Below are 23,918 nucleotides of genomic sequence, written 5' to 3'. Positions count from 1 at the left end.
ATCCAGAGCCAAATCTCAGTATCCCTGCCCTCAGGAAAGCAGCAGGAAACCGAGATTGACCTCAGCTCTTGGAATCTATGTTTGAAGGGGGGGGATGAATGTATGATAAGCATGGATGTCAGTATCTATTATATTTTTACTGCAAAGCAAGCAGTGGCATTAGTAAACAATATGATATTAGACTCCCATTAAATGTTAGCATCTTGATGTTGAAATTTGACCTTGAAGAAATATGACCTCTGTGTGTGTGGCAAAATATAACGGGGGCAGGGAGAGAGTTTTCTAATAAGACAAGCATCTTAGTAGCTGACTGGTATTCAGGATCATACCATGTGTGTTTAGCACTAAAGCTTTACTGTTTTAATACCTTAACATTAAAAAATCCTTATCTGCATATCATTAGCCTCAGGCCAAGGCTGATGCCAGATTTGAGGGGGCAACGTGCCCTCTGATTGGCTGCCTCTCTCCCTTGATGGGCTCTGGCAGTCTTGTCTGGCCATGGTGGCAAGTAGCAGCAGTGCACCAATTCGTAAAGGTGTAACTGGACGATCTCATTTTAATTTCCCACTATGCTCCACTGTCATGTTAAATGACATGCCAGTTAGATCCAGCTGCCAGGTGCTGCTCATAGCACCAGGCCAGGAAATTTTCTTAAAGGGGGCCCAGGGTAGGTTTCAGTGGTACCCAAAGTTGTCTGATGCTGTAGCCAGCCCTGGTTACCCAAAAGGTTAGAAGACTGCAGCCTGCAACAAGCATCACTTCTTGGTGTGTAGCTTGCAAGGAACATACCTAACACACTGCTTTTCAAATCAGCACATTGCCGTGTATGTACAAGTAAACAAGTTACTGCATAGTCTTTGTGGCTGACTCAACCTGGGCATGTAGCTTGACATCCTGCTGCCTCAGTTATGCCAGCTGGTAAGTTAGGTAAAAGTCATGGCCACACTGAGAAACAGATGTCTCAAGCGAGCTGTGATTTCCTGAGTAAATATATTGTAAGACGTGTGGCATTCTTAGCAAGCTGTGTCACTGCTTCTGTCCAGTGGTCCAGCGTAAACATAGTGACAGCAATGCTCTGATGGAATAAAAAGTAGTACACCTGTGCGTAGTAATAATTCTTTTCCAAACACTTCTGTTTAACTTCATTTTCATGCCTATATGTTGAATTGGACTATGGAATTGCACTGCTTCTCTGTTTGCAGGTCAAGGTACAGGGAAACAAAAACAAAAGCAGTTTTTGATTTGCTTTTGAATGCCATGTATTAAGAAACAAAACAAAATTCCTACATTATTTAGAGCAGAAGTACTTAAACCGTGGTCTTCAAAGCTGATTCAAGTGGCTCATGGAAAGGCTGAAGAACAGTCAAGAATGCTTGCTTTCTGACAGTGACCAAGGCCATTTTGCTAGGAAATTATTGAACAGCAAACAAGGTCCTGGCCGAAGGCCCTTGATCTTCATACTATGGTGCTGGTTTTGCTGGTGATGCCAGCACTGGGGGTGGGGGGAGAGTTATTAAAAGCAAGTAATGTATGCGCTTTGATTTGGAGAACAAAATAGTTTATTAGAGTTTATTAAGCTTATTTAAAAGGTTGTTAAATGGTCTGCCAAGACCCCCAGCCATTTTCAAGTGGTTAAAGGAAAATTGGATTAAGGACCACTGACACAAGAGCATGCGTTTTGGACTTGTCATGGTCCTTTCATGAACGGGCAGCGCATGTCACCAGAATGCCTGTATATATGCATTCCATTTGATTCCCTTACATGTATGTATGCATTCATTCATCTGTGCAACTATTCAACACAATTATTTTCAACAAAGAACTGTGCTGACTTCTTTTTTCCACACACCCTTAACCTTATGCTACATATGTAAGATTCATTGAAGTAGAATTGAAATCTATGAGATTATACTGAAATGTATGGTATCTAAGTTGCAAGCATAATATCTTAAAAGAAACTTCAGAATGAAAAAAGGGCTGAATACAACAAGGCAAAATATCAATGAACCAACAAATCAAACTCTAAAATCTGTCAGCAAACGTAAGCACCAGGAATATTCTCTTGTCCTCTTGTTACCACTACAACCACCTTTCCTTTAAAAAGAAAAGAAAAAAGCTTCAGATACAATCCAGGGTTCTCTAAGCATGCAATTGCAGCAACAAAAATTCCAACCCAAATATTTTTGGTGAGGCCCCTTCAGTTGTGCTATGATGTTTTCAACCTATTAAGTGAAAATATGTGGTTGCTGCAATCAGTTCCTAAAGTAACTGAGCGGAGAGAATATCTAATCACAGAGCTGCTTGTACAACTGAAGGGCATTGCTTCAGTTGCAAGGGGGTTGGGGGAGGTAAGAGAAATAAACCCAAATAATGCTGCAAGTTGTCGTGGAATAAGTCCTTAATGTATAGCTTTGATTAAGCTAATGGAAAATCAACATGAACTTCACAACTTCTATAAATATGGACACACATACCCTAAAAGTTGGTCATGTAACCACTGTTCTGTTAGGTGTCAGCTGTGTAATGTTACAATCATGCTTTTCATAATAATCTTGGCACATTTCTAGACATCGAAGTAGAAATATTTAGCACAGAGCTAAAACATATAGAATTCAAGTCTGTTTTGAACAAATACAACATGCTCAAATTCGTTACTCATTTTAACCTTCTCCCATGCAACTGAGGGTGCCTAGCTGTGTGGACCAGCGCTCACGGGACTGTGTTTGGTGCTGAAACTTAGTAGGACAGAACACCTTTAGTGTAAAAGACGTGCCAAATTCCAGGGGAATTGCCATACGCACAGACACACACCTGAGATAGTACAGTATTTTAGCCAGTCAAAGCGGACACATGGGCCAACTGAAGGAGGTTTGGATAGGCTTCCAAATCTACCATGTACCAGTATGTCTCCCCAATGGGAATGGTTTTACTTAAACCATCTATTTTGTTAGCATACCATTATTCTGGCACAGAAGATGGGAGTGACCTGTGAGTGGGCCTACTTTTCTTTGTGACAGGATCCCACAGGCACAGTGATACTGCTCACTGGCATAGATTTCACTCTGTCCGTATACTGTTGCATCAGTGCAAATGAATTTAGTAGTGATCCTGTTGCACTCCTCAAGCAAAACTGTTAGATAGGATCACTCCCCTGGTTTTATCCCCCAGAATTTTCTTATTTTAGGACACTTAAAAAAAAAAAATCTGCATCCCAGCACTTGCATCTTTGCACTACCAACAGCCGGTTCTATTTATCCGATAAGGATGTAGTAGTGTTACGTGCCAATGGAATGGAAACATGTAAAAACTTCCCTTCAGGTCTGTTTGCTGAGGAACATTATGCCAAATCCAATTCCACTTATCAAGTAGAATTACCCATCCCAAATCTATCTTGGCTGTTTTCATACCAGTTTTCTATAATATATAAGCCCAATAGAATTTCATTTATTTTAATTACTTTGTTGCGTTTCCCTTTATAAGAAATGTTTCAGAATCTGTTAAATGTCCAAATCTTGAAATTAAACTACGATAACACATTGTTCAAACCCCAAAGTCATGGGCATCTTTCCACAGTATACATATATAGAATGCTTCCAGGTAAGCGATTCCTCTGCCTACCAACATGCCTGACAGAGCTTGGCACTTCCAGTGCAGACACACCTTTTTCTCGGGACACCACATTCCCAGGTTTTACTAAAACCAGCTCATTAACATATCATTGGCTTTTTCAGAGCAAGCTTGATGTCAGTTGCAAATGACTATAATAAGAGCTCAGTTACCTCAGAATTCATTGAAGTGTTGAGTGCCGCCTGCCTGCAGTGCCTTTAAAACAGTGAGTAGAGCACCCTGGTGCCACTCATTCCATGAGTTTGATGCACTCTCTGTGATAACATCAGCCATGGAGACAGCAAAGCCAGCACTGTCTTCATGTTTCTTAAAGGCATCCTTTGTTTCAGGATGGCCTTTCAAGATTTTTTGGCACTGACAGAGAAAGAAGACTATACAGAGCCTCTGTCTTAAAAAAAATTCAAATCTGTTGGAAGTATACGAATCCACAACTTGATAAAGGGTGCAGTCTGGCCCATGGTTACATGTCAGGCCCTTTTTGTTGTTGTTTGTTTCAGGAGTCCATAGTATACAGAAGCATAGTACATGCTGAGTACTGTGCTGAAAGCTTTCTGGTGATTTCAGAGCATTATCTCCGAAATGGCAGTGATTTGAAAGGGGAAATTTCCCCCGGATGTTCCCTCAGGGATAAATAAGGGAGGAGTCGAGAGAAGTGAGATTAAGCAATGTGGTAGCATGGAATGACAGCAACTAGGTAAAGGTAAAGGGACCCCTGACCATTAGGTCCAGTCGTGACCGACTCTTGGGTTGCGGCACTCATCTCACTTTATCGGCCGAGGGAGCCGGCGTACAGCTTCTGGGTCATGTGGCCAGCATGACTAAGCCGCTTCTGGCGAACCAGAGCAGTGCACACAAAAACGCCGTTTACCTTCCTGCCAGAGTGGTACCTATTGATCTACTTGCACTTTGACGTGCTTTTGAACTGCTATGTTGGCAGGAGCAGGGACCGAGCAATGTGAGCTCACCCCGTCACAGGGATTCGAACTGACCTTCTGACCGGCAAGTCCTAGGCTCTGTGGTTTAACCCACAGCGCCACCCGCATCCCGTGGACAGCAACTAAGGGGAAACCATTTTTGTGTGTGTGATGCACCTTTTCGTTTGCCACCCCACTCTAGATCTTAGAAACAATCTCCCACACTATCTAGTGTTTCCCAGTGAGTTGCGGTTGAAGCTACAAGGATGTGCCATTTGTAGGCCAGTAATACAGTAATGCTACTTCTTCTGTCAACTGTGGGACGAAGTCCTTCTTTAGAATGAGATGTGCTAACAAAATCTATATGCCCATTGCTGAAGTCTCAGGAGAGATGTGTGCTTAGATCCTACCTGCTAGCTGCTTGCAAGCAGAAGCAGCACATATTCCCCTGTGGTGTATGAGTTCTTTCACTAGCTTGCATTATCAAATTTGTGTAGCAAGCATCCTGGCATGAAGCATCTTGCTTGCACTTCATCTCCTCCTCTATAGCACATTATAGCCAGGATCATCTGCAGCAGTATGCAGCAGTATTGAGCAGTCGACCTTGGTCTCACATTATACTGTGCCGAGCTTATGTGTGTCCCACTGATGCACACGGTGCCTTGGAAAGCAACCCCTGTGTAAATGGGGAGTTGCTTGTACCTGGCAGGGGAGGTACAAGCACTATACAAACACTAAGCTATAAATATCTATAGTTTTATATCTAGAATAAAACTTACTGGTTCTCTACGTTAATATTACACTGTGTATAACGAACTAAATAGTTGTGGTCATTTCTGTGGTGCTGGTTCAGAATGGCCTTCTCAAGGAAAAATGCCTCACATTGACATTGCAATCTTTTTGATGCCAGATTAGGACTTTCCTATTTCCCTAGATTAGATTATTTTAACTGGAACTGCTTTCTTTGGTCCTTGGTTTTATGTGTTTGCTCTACTACCTTTTTGTGTTTTTTGTTGAGTTATCTTTTGTTTTTGTTGGATATGTGAATAGTTTTCATCACACTTTTGTACACTGCCCAGGAATCTCCTGCTTGAGGGTGATTAAGAAATATTTTAAATGACTAAATAAATGAAATACTGATTCTGAGGATAGCTCAGTCAGTAGAGCATGAGAAACTTGATCTCAGGGTTATGGGCTTAAGCCTCAAGTTGGGCAAAAAGATTCCTGAGTTGCAGGGAGTTGGACCCTCGTGGTCCCTTCCAACTCTACAATTCTATTACTCAGTTCATTTAGAATATTTATATCCAACTTTATAGTCCCAATCACATTCATAAAGCTTTGCAAGTATAATCCGAAATAACATAGTGGCAGGTTTATTCGACAAGCTGCTTTTTTGTCCCCTCATTCTTAAATAAATGACTAATGAATCAATAGTTGGGTGGATATTTTAATTTAAAAGGAGTATTAAGACTGAGATGCTGTTCTGTTTCCTTCCTTCAGGACATCTCCTTGGACTTTCCCATGACGACTCCAAATTCTGTGAGGAGAACTTTGGTTCCATGGAAGATAAGAGGCTTATGTCTTCCATCTTAACAAGCATTGATGCTTCTAAACCCTGGTCCAAATGCACTTCAGCAACAATAACAGAATTTCTGGATGATGGCCATGGTATGTATGGATATCTTAGTGTCCTATATCATGCTGGACATTATGTGCTGCTAGGAACTTTATTTTTTAAAAAAACATTTTAACTCTAATTTATAAAATATGTGTTTGTTATTCTAATTAGAATTGAAGTTACTTTCACTTTTCTTTAACATTCTTCATGTTATTACAATAATTGCTATCTGACTCCTAAATGCAATGAAGTACAGCCCCTGGCACTCTGCTACCGCTACCTAAATGAGGAGGAAAAGCTGTTGTAGGAATAGTAAACAGCAGTGAGATGTTGTATTAGTAATACTGGTAGATAAAAATAAGTAGTAATAGCAAATACCAAAAGGATTGCAAATAGGTAGATTATTTACAACAGTGTGAAGTACAGTGGTACCTCAGGTTAAGTACTTAATTCATTCTGGAGGTCTGTTCTTAATCTGAAAATGTTCTTAACCTGAAGCACCACTTTAGCTAATGGGGCCTCCCGCTGCCGCCGCACCACCGGAGCACGATTTCTGTTCTCATCCTGAAGCAAAGTTTTTAACCTGAGGTACTATTTCTGGGTTAGCGGAGTCTGTAATCTGAAGCATATGTAACCTGAAGTGTATGTAACCCGAGGTACCACTGTAGGCCACTTTTATCACCAGTTGGCAGGTGGAGAACTAAAATTGAGCAAAGTGACTTGCCCAAGGCATCAGGGGCTAAATAGAGATTTCAACTCAGGTTTCCACGTCTTTTCAGAAGACAGCCCTGCTTCAAAAGCTGACAGTTTGATTTATTTAGCTAATATTAGTATTTCAGTGTTCTTTCCCAGCTTCTCCTTAACAACAACAAAATGCTCTTAAAATCCTTCACTGTGCTGCTAACGCAACTGGAGCTCTTAAACAACCTTTTCAAATTCCAGAATGCTTAGATAAAAATGACCTAACTGAACGAATGGATCTAGTTGTTATGGAAACTGAAATCCTTATGGATGAAAAACATACTATATGCATGCAGCACTTGTAAAAGGCAACATTGTGTAGGATGGTTTTGAGTGCTGTGTGCAATGGTATGTTTCATCCCGTTATTATTTGTCGATAACTGCCTCTAACACAGCCAAATGGGTTATTAGTTTTATTAGTAGTAGTAGTAGTATTAATTTTCTGCAATTTTATAAGGCATTTATTAAAGATCTACAGTTGTATTTCCCATAGTATATCTACACTCCTTTAGTGTAGTCTTAAACACATTGCATTGCAGTCTTATCCAAGTTAACATTAGCTGGACAAGGATGGGATTGCAGCAAAAGTCCATTCGCTAGTGTAGCTCCAAATCACACCAGCTTGGTAAGTTGTGATGGTATGGTCACAAGATTTAACATAAGGTTAAAGTCAGTGGAAGTTTTGTGCAAATGTAATTAGAATGGCATAAGGAGAAGCAATGGATAGGGGTCTCATTCTGAGATGAATGGGTGGCTTAGTCTGATTCTTATTCTCCCCTAGGCTAGGCCCCAACTCCCCTGTTGGCATCAACAAAATAACTGTTATATGAAAATAAGCACTCACAAGAGGTGGTGGAGAGCTCAGGAGAACTCCTCCCCCTCCTCCATACCCTCTTCCCGCTATCACTAATGGTGGGTGATGCGGAAGCCAATCATAGCACACCATCAAGAGTCCATGAGCCACACTCATACATTAAGATGTGTGAATGTCCCAAAGAAGCAACTTCTGAGGTGGAGTCACTATGCTAGTTTCCTGGCAGGTGGCAGGAGAAGGAAGCACTGGGGAGGTCAGCAGAGTGCAGACACGTTGGCAGGAGTGCCGGATTGGCTCTACCCATGCATTTGCACCACCTTTACCTCCCTGTCACTTTCTCCCCTCCCTCCCAGAAAGCAACAGCGACCAGGGGCATAGCGTGGGTTGTCAGCACCCGGGGCAATGCAAGTAATTTGCGCCCCCTAACCTGTGGATTTTAGTAGGGGCAGAGAGCTGCGAGTGCGAGCGCGCTCCCCACCAGATGTTGCGCCCGGTGCGGCCGGCCCCCTCTGCACCCCTCACGCTACGCCACTGACAGCGGCCTACCTACTAGGAAGCTAGCATAGCAGTCTTCCCCTAGCTGGCCAGCTGCTTCTGCTGCATCACCATCTATGAAACATGAGAATGCAAGTAGGAACTGTGGTGGAGGAGGATTCAGTTAAAGGCACAGTTTGCACAATCAACATGATACTTGCAGAAGATGTGTGTTACAGGGTTCACTCCCAGGATAACAAAAATCCTATAATGTGTCTCCTTTCTGCTCTTACATGTGTGTGTTGACAGTAGGATTCCTGCACGCCAACCCTGCCTTCTGTTGTCTCTCCCTTCCCCCCACCTCCGAAACACAATATTGTTGTTTTTGAGCTCCCAAAAAGAAGCATGTGGAGGCAGTGAGACACAAAGACTCGCCAGGGACGAGATCTTTAGGTTGTGGAGAACTGGCCCATGAAAACATGACCCAGTGTGTGGCAGTGGTGGGAAAGACAAATTCCATGTTAGGGATTATTAGAAACGGGACTAAAAATAAAGTGACCAGTGCCTTCATATAAATCTGTGGTGCAATCACCCTTGGAATATGACATACATTGCTGGTTGCTGCTTCTCAAAATGAATGCTGCAGAGCTGGAAAATGTGCAGGAAAGGGCAACCAAAGCAATTGAGGTGCTCAAGCAACTCTTCCATTATGGGAGATGTGTGGCGTTCACTCTTACACACATTGTCTGCATAGAAGGATGCAGCAGAACTTGAAGATCCCCATCTCCTGCCCCAGAAATCTATATGGGTCCTACAGCCTAGCCTCCTCACCATTGGCCACGGCATGGCCTAACAGATCAGGCACTGTTGTCAATGCACAGCAGACTATGTGCAATTTATGCCTTCCATGTATGCCTAATAGGGAGACACTGCTGGCAAGTGTCATCATGATTCCCATATGTCAGTATAGCTGCTGTGGACTTTGTGGATGGCTGTCTTGTTAGCTCCCCTCCCCCCGTCCCTATTGTTGTTATTGTGTTTTGGATATTGTTCCTGGGTGAATGCATAAGCCTAACTAGAACCTTCCACTACGTCTTTCTGCAGTAGTGCCATAGACTTAATCTTGAGCAGTTCTATGTGTGATCAATAGAGTGTTTCTCAAGCACAGCCTTCATGGTTACTTGCAGCCACCAGCTGGCTTCTGAGCAGCTGCCTCATCATAGACCGCCATTGGCATTTCTCAATCCACACACATAGCAAACTTGCAAAGTAGCTGGCTTATTTTTCTGTTTATTGTTAGAATAAACAATGTGGTGAGTAAATATTGAGGGTCACATGCTGAGCTACCAAAAATACTGTTTTAACTCATTAATTGGAACATGTAAAGCAATGAAGAAGCTTGTTTGTAGTGTCTAAATGTGTTTGTCCAAGAACTGAGACAGAATGTTTTTGAGAAAAGGAACAGTTTAATCCTTGCATTTAATCCTTATTTGACAGAGGCCCCCGATGTTAAGTTTCTGGGCATTTTGCACCCCTTATCTATTATCCAGAAAGTTCACTTTGTGCACTTCTAGAAAATACAAAGACCAGGGGGAGGAACCTTCAGATACAAATGGAAGCTTTGAGTAAGGTCCTCAGATTTATTTTTAATACTGAAGCTATAAATGGGAATCTTGTGGGGCTTTAGCACCCACAGCTGTAAGCAGGTCAGTTTACAATATTACAGAGCCAAGACAGAAGGTTAAAAACCCTGGACAGATTAAAAGCAAGACGAAATTTAGAAATCTTCACTGCCTCCTGGGCTATAGTTAAGATAGACTTGAATAATACTGTTGGGCCAATTACTGTAATTGGCTCTTTTGATGCACTGCAGTGAATGTATGTGGTTTTTCCCTGACATGTCTCATAGGACATTGTACCCAGGGACTTCTTGTGTACTGAGCCATTACTTTTCCACCGTCCTATAATAATAATAATAATAATTTATTATTTATACCCCGCCCATCTGGCTGAGTTTCCCCAGCCACTCTGGGCGGCTCCCAATCAGTGTTAAAAACAGTACAGCGTTACATATTAAAAACTTCCCTGAACAGGGCTGCCTTAAGATGTCTTCTGAATGTCAGGTAATTATTTATCTCTTTGACATCTGATGGGAGGGCGTTCCACAGGGCAGGCGCCACTACCGAGAAGGCCCTCTGTCTGGTTCCCTGTAGCCTCACTTCTCGCAATGAGGGAACCGCCAGAAGGCCCTCGGCGCTGGATCTCAGTGTCCGGGCTGAACGATGGGGGTGGAGACGCTCCTTCAGGTATACAGGCCCCACAGTGCCAGATTACATGGTTTGGTTTGCTTTGCCATGTGCATGGCTGTGAGAAAAACATATGTGTTGTATGTTAGGCTGCTTTGAGACTACAGTAATATGAAGAGTACAGTGTGGTTAAGACAGGAGTGGGTGGTTGACCAGCTTTGGCCCAAGGGACACAGGATTCCAGCATTTCTTCTGAGGTGGGGTGGGTCTGCCTACATGTCTTCTCCCAACCACAGGGCTATGGACTTGGCTTATATTATAGGAATGGCAGATTTTCTTTTGCTGTGCAGTTCTGGCATTTTCCCAGGCAAAAGTATGCTTGTTTGAAGGATGCTGTTAGCTGTGTGTGGATTTCCATATTAGAAACAACTACTGAGATGATTGTTTTGTTGACTTTGCTGCTAGCCTAGTGTAGAATCACAACATTACTCCAGTGTTAGCCATGCTGTATATTGTGGACCATATACAGTGGACTATATAAAGGTAGCAACTGTATATGTTGTAAATGTTTTTCATAGACTAGTAGCCTTGCATCTAGCACTGCTCAAGAATTCTAAGAAGCCAAAAGACAGGGCCATTTTTAAATTCGTTATTAGAATCAGTGGTTTTGAAATATTTATTCCACTGTCTTGATTCAAAATGATGCCCAATTGTATCCAGATATAGGTAAAGGTAAAGGTACCCCTGCCCGTATGAGCCAGTCTTGACAGACTCTAGGATTGTGCGCTCATCTCACTCTAGAGGCCGGGAGCCAGCGCTGTCCGCAGACACTTCCGGGTCACGTGGCCAGCGTGACAAAGCTGCTCTAGCGAACCGGCACCAGAGCAGCACACGGAAACGCCGTTTACCTTCCCGCTATAAAGCGGTACCTATTTATCTACTTGCACTTAATTGTGCTTTCAAACTGCTAGGTGGGCAGGAGCTGGGACCGAACGACGGGCGCTCACCCCGCCGCAGGGATTCGAACCGCCGACCATGCAATCGGCAAGTCCTAGGCGCTGAGGTTTTACCCACAGCACCACCCGTGTCCCACCAGCGTCCCATCCAAATATAGACCAAACAAAAAAAATCCTGCTCCTTGATCTCAGGAACCATAATGCAGAATTTGCTTTTATCTTAAGATGTGTCCAAATTCATAGCGAACAAGCAACTTTTCCAAATATATAGATGATAAGTTGTTTGGTCTCCTTATCCTATTCATTCTCCAAGCACAGTTCAGCATGCACAAGATAACCCAGGGGTGTTTTACTTCACAACAATGTATCATCAAGTAGCAAGGACACATTAGTTTATTTTTAAAATGCAGTGAAATATGTCTGAGGTAAAAGTTATATCCTGCATGCTGGCTCAGGGTCATCAGAGAGCTGATAAAGTTATAAACTTGAGGAGAGAAATAAGTAATGATGCAGAAGGGTGTTTTAACTAAAATTGTATCATGAGGGGACAAATAATCATGGTGGTTGAGTTCTGTTTATGGCAGTGAGGTATCATTGATTTTATTTAAAAGAAATGTTCTGAAATATAGACCTTTATCCCAATTATGTTTTCAAAGTCCCTGAAGTTGGGAGGTATTTATATTCTGCATGCTTTCATCCATCATCAAGTGGAAGTTGGCACTGCTTGCAGCGAGAGACAGGTTGTGGTAATCTATTTTGGCTCAAGAGAAATGAAGCTTCGCTGAACCACAGGCACCCACACAGGACTCTTACAAGGGTTATAAACAAGACAGAAAGCTCTTCAGATTGGCTGCAATTCCCTGTATTAGCATAAGAGCCAGTTACTTCTATGAGAAAGAAAAATCCTCTAAAATTGAATTTCCAGGACAACTACTTGATGTTGTTTTGGCTTTTTTTCCAAAGAGATGGTGCCAGGTCAATGCTTGACATCACAGATAACATAATTATGCCTTATACCATGTTCTTTTCCATTTGTATAGACATGAACTGTTTGTTCTTTGGTCTTGTGGCTCTCCTTGGTTTTAGGGGGTCCCAATGAGCACTTGCCACCAATGTGGCCTTTCCTGTGCTGATTTGGTTTTTGATTTAATGAATCTTCCTCCCTTCTTACAAGTTTCCCTTGGCTACAGCTGTGTGTCATGCTTTTTCTGGGTTTCCTTATTAAGAAGGCTTAGCTTTTCAACAGCATGTTCAAATGACAGCTTTGTTTATTTTGAAATGTCTCTAGGTCCCATTGATATATATGGAAGACCTCACTCATAGAGTGGGTTTGAGTACACGGAAATTAAAAAGAAACGAAAACCCCTATGCCCGGTTCTGAAGCTGATAGTACCAATTATAAGCTGACATGCAAGCCAGAGCAATCTTTTCTTTTTTTAATAGTAGGGGAAATACTTTTTCTATATCTGTAATTTAAAGACCAACTTACTCTGGTGGGACTACTAGAAAATAAAATAAATGGGTTATGAATTGCAGCCTGTGAAATAAAGGTTATTGTAAAAGCAGAGGATATATAGCCACAAGCAGGTTACTGTTAGACGTTTCCACATGATATACAAGAGCCCAACGGAGAACTGAATGGATTTGGAACAAACTCTTGATCACTTTATCTAGTTTGGAAGCTTCAGAGGTATGGCAAGCATCATAGAGAGGAAGCAAATTATAAACTGGGTTGTCCTTTCAGGTAACTGTTTACTGGATCAACCACGAAAACAGATCTTGGGCCCTGAGGAGCTTCCAGGACAAACATATGATGCCATTCGTCAATGCAAGCTGGCATTTGGGTCTGAATACACAGTGTGTCCTGGAATGGATGTGTGCTCTCGTCTGTGGTGTGCGGTTGTTCGCCAAGGTCAGATGGTGTGTTTGACCAAAAAACTCCCTGCTGTGGAGGGGACGCCATGCGGAAAAGGAAGGATCTGCCTTCAGGGGAAATGTGTTGATAAAACGAAGAAAAAATATTACTCGGTATGTTGCTACTTTAATGATCAAACCATATGAAAGTGTACAAGGCCCAATCATGCTGTGGCCTGTTTTGAGTGAGAATTCAAGGGAAATTAATCATCAACAGAACAAGGTATTAGTCTAGGCACCCCACTTTGTTAGGATACAGTTGATACTGGACCTCTTACCTGCTCACTTGGGTTAAAAAGAATTCTCGAGCTCTCTAACAGCCACAGAACATGCTGGTCCTGTAGTCTAGCATTTTAACAACACATGATAGGGGCTCCTGCCTTCACTGGAACCAAACTTACTGGAATTGGAACAGTTTCTGGATACATGTGCCATGACAGTATGTTACCTGGTTGGTTGGTTGATTATGGGCTGTTAGTGCACAGCCAAGTGATTGTATCTGCACCAGAGTGGGAGAACCTGACATAGCTGCTGGTACAATGGCTGCCCCAGGATCAAATTGGGTGTTAACTCTGAGTTCTTCCTTACCTTGTAGTCCTTGGTTTTAGAAACACAAACTCCTTGTGACCTTAGTGTTACCTTTATCTTGCACTAGAATGCAACATTTTGCAGTACTCACCTAGTTTGATTCTGATCCAAAATGGAATATTGAAAAGGTAACACGCTAAGGGCAGGAGAACACAAGAAATGCCTTGCCGGATTTGACCAATGTTCCATCTAGTGTAGCATACCACACAGTGGCCAATCAGATGCCTCAAGAGAAGCTGAGAAGCAGGTCAGGAAGGCAATAGCTCTGTCCTTTTGTTGAATACCAGCTGTTGGTAATCAGTGGCATGCTGCCTCTGAACTTAGAATCATAGAATAGAATCATAGAATCATAGAGTTGGAAGAGACCACAAGGGCCATCGAGTCCAACCCCCTGCCAAGCAGGAAACACCATCAGAGCACTCCTGACATATGGTTGTCAAGCCTCTGCTTAAAGACCTCCAAAGAAGGAGATTCCACCACACTCCTTGGCAGCAAATTCCACTGCCGAACAGCTCTTACTGTCAGGAAGTTCTTCCTAATGTTTAGGTGGAATCTTCTTTCTTGTAGTTTGGAACCTTTGCTCCGTGTCCACTTCTCTGGAGCAGCAGAAAACAACCTTTCTCCCTCCTCTATGTGACATCCTTTTATATATTTGAACATGGCTATCATATCACCCCTTAACCTCCTCGTCTCCAGGCTAAACATGCCCAGCTCCCTTAGCCGTTCCTCATAAGGCATCGTTTCCAGGCCTTTGACCATTTTGGTTGCCCTCCTCTGGACACGTTCCAGTTTGTTAGTGTCCTTCTTGAACTGTGGTGCCCAGAACTGGACACAGTACTCCAGGTGAGGTCTGACCAGAGCAGAATACAGTGGCACTATATTGGACACTGAACTTGGACACTGAATACCGACATCAAGATTTCTAGTTTCAGTAAAAGAGAAAAAGACGCAGAGAAAGAAATGAATGCAATTAGAAAACAGGGACACAAATGCCAGTGAATTTGGAAGTTGTGTTTCTTCTCCAAGTTTGGCTGATGAGCTTTGTTAACCTTTATCCTTTATATTTCAGGCTTCAAACCATGGGAACTGGGGTTCCTGGGGACCATGGGGACAGTGCTCTCGCACATGTGGTGGAGGTGTTCAGTTTGCATATCGTCACTGCAATAACCCTGCACCTAGAAACAATGGCCGGTATTGCACAGGAAAGAGGGCAATCTACCGCTCCTGTAATGTCCTGCCGTGTCCTGCCAATGGTATGTTTTCCACAAATCAAAGTCAATAACAATGTCAGAGACTGTGGTACTTCTTAAATGTTGTGCAAATGGTGTTGCTTACTGTACCCAGAGCAGTAGTGACATGGTTAAATACTCTTGACTATTTCTGCAGAGACTCTAGGTTTAAATAATAATTGACATTTCTGCATTCACTACTGTTCTGGGTTAACTACATTGATACATTCACTTTATGCAATTGCAAGTGGTTATCTGATCTAGTGGTTGAAGAAGAGAAGTCCAAGAAATGAAGAGTTGCCCGGAGAGATTTTGAAAGGATCTGTTAGGGCTTCACTAGATGAGTGTTAGTTGCACATTAGACCTATAGGCCATATACAGTATATCAAGGTTTTTTCCTACTTTATGCTACGACAGCTGTTCCACAGGTGAATCACAATATGGTAACATTGTGGCATACTGTTTGCTATGATGTGTTGTTTTGTTGGATATGATCCATAAGCTTTGCATTGGCTGTCCCTTGATAAGATGGATTCTGGGTCTTCCAGTGTTGTGAATTTGTGTTTGAAATGATGCACACCTTGTGTGTAGGCTAGCATTGGGAGAATATATGTACACAAATAGTAATGAATGATCATCCTTCTCCAGCTAAAGCTTTTCGCCAGGAACAATGTGAAGCAAGAAACGGTTACCAGTCCGATGCAAAAGGTGTCAAAACCTTTGTAGAATGGGTCCCCAAGTATGCAGGAGTGCTGCCGGGAGATGTTTGCAAGCTCACTTGTCGAGCCAAAGGAACTGGCTACTATGTAGTTTTCTCTCAAAAGGTAAGTGTAGTTTCAATAACTGCTTCTCTCTCAGATATCAAAATATTTGTGTTATGAATAGCAGGGATGTCCAAGGTCTGTTTAAGCTGAAAGATTTTATATATCCAAATCTTCAACAGCTCCTGGCCAGACTGTTGCTTCTTTTCTCTCTCTCTCTCTCTCTCTCTCTCTCTCTCTCTCTCTCTCTCTCCTGACAGATCTGGCAAGCCCCAGATAATATGCTAAGCCAAACCTTGTTTTAACTAAGCATGGTGCAGTAGCAAAAAGAACCAGAGAAGGGCAAGGGGGCTACTAGCTGTTATTTGTGAACCTGCATGCTCACACAGTTTTACGAAGCCAATCTTTGGCTTAGCATGCTGTGGAAATCAGACTATATACATGGGTAAAAGACCTTCTTTGAATTCTGTGGTTTTACATAGGTAAAGGTAAAGGGACCCCTGACCATTAGGTCCAGTTGTGGCCGACTCTGGGGTGGTGGCGCTCATCTCGCTTTATTGGCCGAGGGAGCCGGCGTTTGTCATCAGACAGCTTCCGGGTCATGTGGCCAGCATGACTAAGCCGCTTCTGGCGAACCAGAGCAGTGCACGGAAACGCCGTTTACCTTCCTGTCAGAGCAGTACCTATTTATCTACTTGCACTTTGATGTGCTTTCGAACTGCTAGGTTGGCAGGAGCTGGGACTGAGCAATGGAAGCTCACCCCGTTGCGGGGATTTGAACCGCCGACCTTCTGATCGGCAAGTCCTAGGCTCTGTGGTTTAACCCACAGCACCACCCATGTCATGACATGATAACAATCATCTGTTCCTTAGCAGGTCTTAAAATTAGGTAAATATAACAAATGACATAGTACACCATGTCATGACTCCTCCAACCATGCTTTTTTGTCAACATTGTTTGGTTGGCGAACTGCATCACAAAATTCAGATGACTGCGAATTTGCAAACACAGCTGTGCTTCATTCTTGATACTGTTTTGGAAAGTATGAATTTGACAGATTCAGCTTTAAATGCAAACTGAATTGAATTCCTGCCATCCCTGCTCTTGAGCTTCCCAATAAGTTAAGAATGTTCACTAAGAAATCATCCAGAAATGAATCTTAAAACTGTAGTTTTAACCAGCAGTGACTTCATCCAACAGGTGACTGATGGAACGGAATGCAGGCCGTACAGTAATTCAGTCTGTGTCCGCGGCAAATGCGTGAGAACAGGATGTGATGGCATTATTGGCTCAAAGCTGCAGTATGATAAATGTGGAATCTGTGGCGGAGACAATTCCAGCTGCACAAAAATTATGGGAACCTTTAATAAAAAAAGGTAAGAATTCTGATCACAGCTATTGTTTTGCAAGCCGAATTGTTTGTTGCAATGGTGAAAGCTAATTATGTAGGGTTCAGTGAAATACAGTGTTGAATAGCAACTTTGTATGGCAAAAATACACCCAAGAGTACCTCATCTTCCACTGGAAAGGTCTCACAGGTGCTGCTGCACATTCAAACATAGAGTGTGCAGCAGATGTGTAACAGAACTCATATATAGCAGATAGCAGAGCTTCCACCACTAAGCTGCTTTCCACCAATTTAACACACACACTCTTAACAAAATAGAGATTTTGTTTTCACTCAAAGTTTTCTACCTACAGCGAAGGCATTTGTTATCGGCAAGTAAGTATGCCACTTGATTAGGTTGGCTTGTTTGCTAGATATTCCTACCTTTCTAATAATATTTCTAATAACTGATTGGTGGTAACTACCTTGCACATCCAAGTTACCACTGCTCTCAAACTGTGTATATTATACATTATTATATTATGGATATTATTATATTATGGATATTATATTATATTATATTATATTATATTATATTATATTATATTATATTATATTATATTATATTAGTGTGTGGATACTTCACCCTTTTTTGTTCCTGACCAGACTGAGCATTTCAACTATATTTCAAATTTCACATTTTAAATATATAAGACCTCACTTAATGTCAGGTTTCCTGTTATGAAACTCACTCATATATAACACGACTGACACATGAGAGTAATAATTCTTCAAAAAGCAATAGAAATTATACTGTGTAAAATGTATTAGTTAAATGTTACCACTAGAGATAGGTGAGATTCCAAAGTGGCTTTTGGATTAATTCAGAAATTAATAACTAGTCAGAAATTAATACTAATACAAAAAGATACTAGTCTCCAATAATTATTTTTCACAGGGATTATGAATTAAATAATCAAAATTAGTATTACCATTATTACTTTTGTGTGTGTGCATGTGTCCGCTTAATTTTAATTTTCATTCAGTTGTATTTTTTTCATTTCTTTAAAAAGCAGGGGGATAACCCGGGTATATTTTCCAAATTAACCCCACATCTTTTACCTGTCCCCATACAAGCTTGCTCTATTAGTGTCATTGTTTCATGACATTTAATAGGGGGAAATTAAGAAGACAGGGAAGCTGGTATTTCTTCTCCCATTCAAATTTTAATATGAAGGTGGTTCTAGAGGGTGCAACCTTTACCTCTTCTTGGAAGTAATTTAACTTAGTTTAATTAAGCCCAAAAAATTCATTCTGAAGCCTCAAATAGTTTTCAATTAAGTTTTACTTAGACCTACAAAACTTAATGAACCACTTAGCTGTGTTCAATGGGTCTATGAGTAAAGTTTAGTTGACTATCACCCTATTTCTCGTCATCACTTTTGTGATACCGTATTTCAACAAGTGCTAATAAAGTGGGATGCTTTCAGTGGCTTCAGCAGAATTTGAATTAGCTTATCTTCTATTGGAAATTAGAAAAGACAGATACATTTAACGCTAGACCCAGTTCATTGTCAGATAAGAACTACTATCAATGGCTTCAATAGGTTTCGAAAGACTATCCATTTCTTCCTCACTAACATGTACTTTTCTTACATTTCAGTAAGGGCTACACAGATATTGTGAAAATACCAGAAGGAGCAACACACATCAAAATCCGACAGTTCAAAGCAAAAGACCAGAGTAGATTCACAGCTTACTTGGCCCTGAAAAAGAAAAATGGTGAGTACCTTGTCAATGGGAAATACATGATCTCAACCTCAGAAACCATCATTGACCTCAACGGAACTGTCATGAACTATAGTGGCTGGAGTCACAAGGACGATTTCTTGCATGCAATGGGACATACAGGCACGAAGGAGATCCTAATTGTACAGATTCTTGCAACTGACCCAACTAAACCATTGGACATCCGTTACAGTTTTTATGTGCCAAAGAAGCCAACCCAAATGACAAACTCTGTCACCAGCAACAGCAGCAGTAACAAACTGGCAACGCCGCTCACCCAACCCCAGTGGGTGACTGGACCGTGGCTTTCTTGCTCTCGAACATGTGACACAGGCTGGCACACAAGAACTGTCCAGTGCAAAGACAGAAATGAAAAATTAGCTAAAGGGTGTCATCTGTCTCAAAGACCTTCAGCATTCAAGCAATGCTTGCTCAAAAAATGTTAACCTGTGGTTCCGTCAACTTCTTAAAAAGGAGCCTCATTAAGTCGTAGTTGACACTTTGACATAAGGTCTACCCCGGCACAGAGAAAAGCCAACACTTCAATATGCTTTCATGTTGTCTCAAATTATGGGCAGAATCTGCCTATTTGGACCAAATGAAGATATGCACTGCTCTGAGTCACAGTGAGGTGATCTTGATATGTCAAAGGCACTAAACATTAGTCGCTACAAGCCCTTTGTATCTGCAAATAAGAAGAGGATAAACCAGTGAATCATCTCCCTTATCTCACCTACCTCTAACACAGTATGTCCTTAGACAACTTGTCATACTTACCCACGATACCACAATAGCTTTTTTATACTATTTGTAAATATCTCTGCTTTGGTATGTCACTTTATAATCACTTGATCATCTTGTGGAAGAACAAAGGCCTTTCTATACAACACAAGTGATTGACCAAAGTATGTCTGCAGCCATTGAGGACTCCACATTTTCAAAAATGGCTGCGGATATTTTACTGGAAAGTTAAAGAGCTTGCTGCTTTATTTAAAAAAAAAAAAAGATTTAATTTTTGACAAAAGGAAATGCATTTCCATCCTAGGAATTTCCTGACAAGACTTTAGTTCTGTATTAATGCCTTTCTAACCAGATATTCTCATACAAGTGGACCTCTGCAGCAAAAAGAGAGAAAGAGAAAGAGCTGCTAGTATGTATCTTGAAAATGTAAAAAGGGGGGCATACTTAATTCTGTTTTAGCAAGTGAGAGGGTCATGATCCAGTCCCATATGTGCATCCTTCCACGTGCAGGGAGACAATGTGAAGGAATTCTACATGTGAGAGCAGCACATATAAGAGAGTTTGGTGAGGCACTGGATCACGCCTTCACTGTCTCAAATATTCTGATACCTATTCACATCTTTCTTTTATTAGTTTCACAGTGGCTTCTACTGGAAATCTAACAATGTAGTGAATTTGTTATCTACTGAAGAAGCTATGAAGAAATCAAAATACATAGCATAGGTTTCTTGCATGTAGCAATGTATTGTCTAATACTTCTAATTTTGGGATGCATTTTTACCACTCGGACAACACCAATCCCAATGCACAGGCTCAGTTATGAACCAAGATATATTGTGCACGAACTGTCCCATTGTTGTGATGGAGCATGTGCAATCTTCTGCACATGTGGCTTGGGCCACTCCATTGAATTCTTTCAGGTGCACCTCAAAACTCCCATACAATTGGGGGTGCCCATGCACAATTTGTTTTAATTAGTTAATTTTAAAACAAAAAAACAAAACTATAAAATATATTTATTTTTTGTGACATTGCATATTTTTGTAGATTAAGGCTGCAATCCTATACCCACTTACTTGGGAGTAAGCCCCATTGAGTATAATGGGACTAGCTTCTGAGAAAATATGTACAGTATAGCTCAGCAAGGGCCACAAGAAGTGATAGCTATAGTCAGTGCTTTTTGGGGGGGACCCAGGGGTACACATACCCCTAAACATTTTGTGAATATAAGTTTAGCCTCATTGAGGGGCAGTATTTCAATATGAGTAGGAAAATGAGAGTATCCCTAAACATTTATTTTAGAGGAAAAAAAGCACTGGCTATAGTCAATATTCTGAAGAGTATTTCCACCAATAAAAGGGTGCAATTTTTTCCAGGGCATAGGCAAATAAATTTTCCATTTTAGAAAGGTAACATAAATACCTCGATCTGAAATGTGATGAAATTAATTGAATTTTGGATGATGTTTATATAATATGGAAAATATATATATGGGTATAAAATCTCAGTAAAAGAAGATTGCCCCTCTGTTCCTAGTGCCTTCCACAAATATTGCAAGTATGGATAATTCTTGATTTTCCATTGCAATTTAGTTTTAGATTTCAGGGGAGTCAGGACTATATCTGAAAGTACCCAAGTTTAATTTTGATCTAAAGTATTTGCACTCCAGCACCAGTTCTGATGTTGTTCTGGAACAGTGGTTAGAATGCACCATTCTAAGCATTTATTTTATAATGTAGGATGTTTTAGGGTGAATAGATTGTTAAACCACTCCCATTTATATAGGCCAGGAGGAGGAAACCCTGTGGCCCTCTAGAAAACTATGTGTTTGCATTCCTGTTGGCACTCCAGAACCTGTGGCATTTCAGACATCTTTCACCATCCCTGAACATTGGACATATGAACTAGGCCTGATCAGGTTTGGAGTCCAACAACATCGGGAGGGCTATAGGTTGCCAACACCTGATACAAGTCCTGTTTACAGCTATTTCATTGGAGTACAGTAGTACTCCCATTCATAAGTAATAGCCTGACTTGATAAGACATTATCATCAATGATGATTGACAACTGCACTTTCACATCCAAGTCAGACTGATGCCCATTAGGACTGGTAGTGCAGAAGGCAGGGAGACCAACAGTAGATAGAGACAGAGCCAACATCAGCCGGAACCAGAGCCAATGACTGGCGGAGCCAATGAATTCTCAGTATGTCTCTAGTCTCTTCTCTGTTGCATTATAAAATGGCAACACCAAAACTAGCAAGGAGGAAGCTGGCAGCAGCAGCACCCGCTGGACTGATTGTAGGAAGGCAGGCATGGTCCTAATTGCCCTAAAAGACCAGCCAAACAGATATGGCTTTGAAGAATGTAGGTCCATTTACTAGGTACATAATATGTTGATCCAAACAAACAGGTGTTTCCAGAAAACACATCGATCGATTAAAACAGCTGTTCTCCAGCACTGTTCTAGCATATGTAATTACGCATAGCTAGTTGTGGCAAAATATGGATAGGGTTGTGCATCCAGATGTAGATAAAAAAGTGCATCCCATCTGTAGCATTGCAAGGTGAATTAGCAACATCCACATTCAAATGCACGCCTCCTTTTTATACCTGTGATTCCTGTCCAGAGAAAGAGTGCCACATATGAAATACACTTCTGCAGAATGCTTCCACCTATGCAATATCAGTTTAGTACATTCTTTGACCCACTTTCTGTTCCAAAATATAGAGGTCCCCTGACTTTAAACAGTTCTCATGCCATTAAACAAATTCTGATCTTATGTGCATAATCAAGGAGATTGAGTTTTCTATCTATAAAAGATGCAGCTCTTTCTTCAGTGATCTTGGGATGTGATCGGTTTTTTTAACTGAAAGAAAGGGCAGTGCAGAGATTTAAAAAAAACAACCAGGACATGAACTTCAAGCTGGTGCTAATCTTCAACATTTAATCTTTTTATATTAACGGAAGAATTAATCATATTTGGCACCATGTCCAGGATCACCTTTCAGTACTCGCCTAAATTCTTTATCAGCAGAGGCCTGAGGTGCTTGAACATTATGGGTTATAGCCAGGGCTTTTTTCCAGCTGGAACTTGCCGGAACTCAGTTCCAGCACCTTTCAGGTGGGTGCCATTGCCATTCTAAGGCAACAAGGGAGGTGTTCATGGTGAGTTCCAGCATCTCCATTTCTAGAAAAAAAGAACTGGTTAGATCAGTGAATCAATGCTCCTATATTCTAGGGTTGATGAACCTGTAGCCATCCAGATGTTGTTAGACTTCAGATCCCATCAGCCCCAACTAGCATGGCCGATGGTCAGGGATGAAGGAAGTGATAGCCCAACAACATGTGTAGGGCCACAGGTTCCCCATCCCTGCCTTACACTCTAGTTTTCCCAAGCAACAGTATTGGAAACTTTTAACTGAAAGTAGTCCCTTCAAGAGCAGGAAAGGGAAAACTCAAAAGAAGCAACTGAATCCAGTAAGCTAAATGCAGAGATGGTGTACATACAGTGTAATCCTATACATGTAGAAGTGTGTGCGATTGAGTTCCATGAAGCCAACTTCCTAGTAAGCGTGTTTAGGATCACTGTCATCATGGTCTAAGTTACATGGGCACATGTAAGTTACTCAAACTCAGGTAAAATCATGGAAAGAAACTGAATTTTAGTTTCCTTATTATAGCATGATCCTAGGACATGTGTGACATATGGTAAGCACAGTACACTTTGGCAAGAAATAAAAAAGGCAAAATTAAGGAGAACTGTGTGTTTGCCCTTTTCCTGCACCCTCCCTACCTCTCTTGCTCTCTTCCGCATTGCTTTCTGCACTCATTAATGTGAAACTGGTGCCAATTGTGTCACTTTATAGTTTCTGACTATGTTTGAAGCAGGTCAGTGCCAGAGACTCAAATCTAGTCACCACCTGATGTACTGCTTGGTTATTCAGATTTTCTCTGAGAATTCTACTAGCTTGAATGGGAGCGTATCCACTGCTAAAATCACAACTGGTGCCATGATTCAGTGCATCTCTGTACAGTGAAGGCTAACTTTCCAAATAATCCTTTACACTAGAAAGCTGTAATCCTCAAACCACATGCTGTCACTGTATGAAACCTATTGGGTGGTTTAAAGATTGAATAAGGCTGAATGGAGTAACTTTTCCATGGAAATGGTTTAT

General features: G+C 41.4%; 1 protein-coding gene across 1 annotated transcript in view; it reads left to right on the top strand.

Moving 5' to 3' along the window:
- ADAMTS5 (ADAM metallopeptidase with thrombospondin type 1 motif 5) overlaps positions 1–22,414 on the top strand; it is a 48,265-nt gene extending 25,851 nt beyond the window's left edge. The window contains exons 3-8 of the mRNA XM_053386544.1: positions 6,042–6,209; positions 13,135–13,418; positions 14,962–15,145; positions 15,770–15,945; positions 17,084–17,259; positions 18,874–22,414. Of these exons, the coding sequence (XP_053242519.1) occupies positions 6,042–6,209; positions 13,135–13,418; positions 14,962–15,145; positions 15,770–15,945; positions 17,084–17,259; positions 18,874–19,444 (1,559 nt within the window). The 3' untranslated portion in view covers positions 19,445–22,414. The remainder of the gene's footprint in view (positions 1–6,041; positions 6,210–13,134; positions 13,419–14,961; positions 15,146–15,769; positions 15,946–17,083; positions 17,260–18,873) is intronic.
- The last annotated feature ends 1,504 nt before the right edge of the window (positions 22,415–23,918 follow it).

Source organism: Podarcis raffonei, chromosome 4 (assembly GCF_027172205.1).
Source record: "Podarcis raffonei isolate rPodRaf1 chromosome 4, rPodRaf1.pri, whole genome shotgun sequence".
In the NCBI taxonomy this organism is placed as follows: domain Eukaryota; kingdom Metazoa; phylum Chordata; class Lepidosauria; order Squamata; family Lacertidae; genus Podarcis; species Podarcis raffonei.
This window is presented reverse-complemented; position numbering and strand designations above follow the sequence as displayed.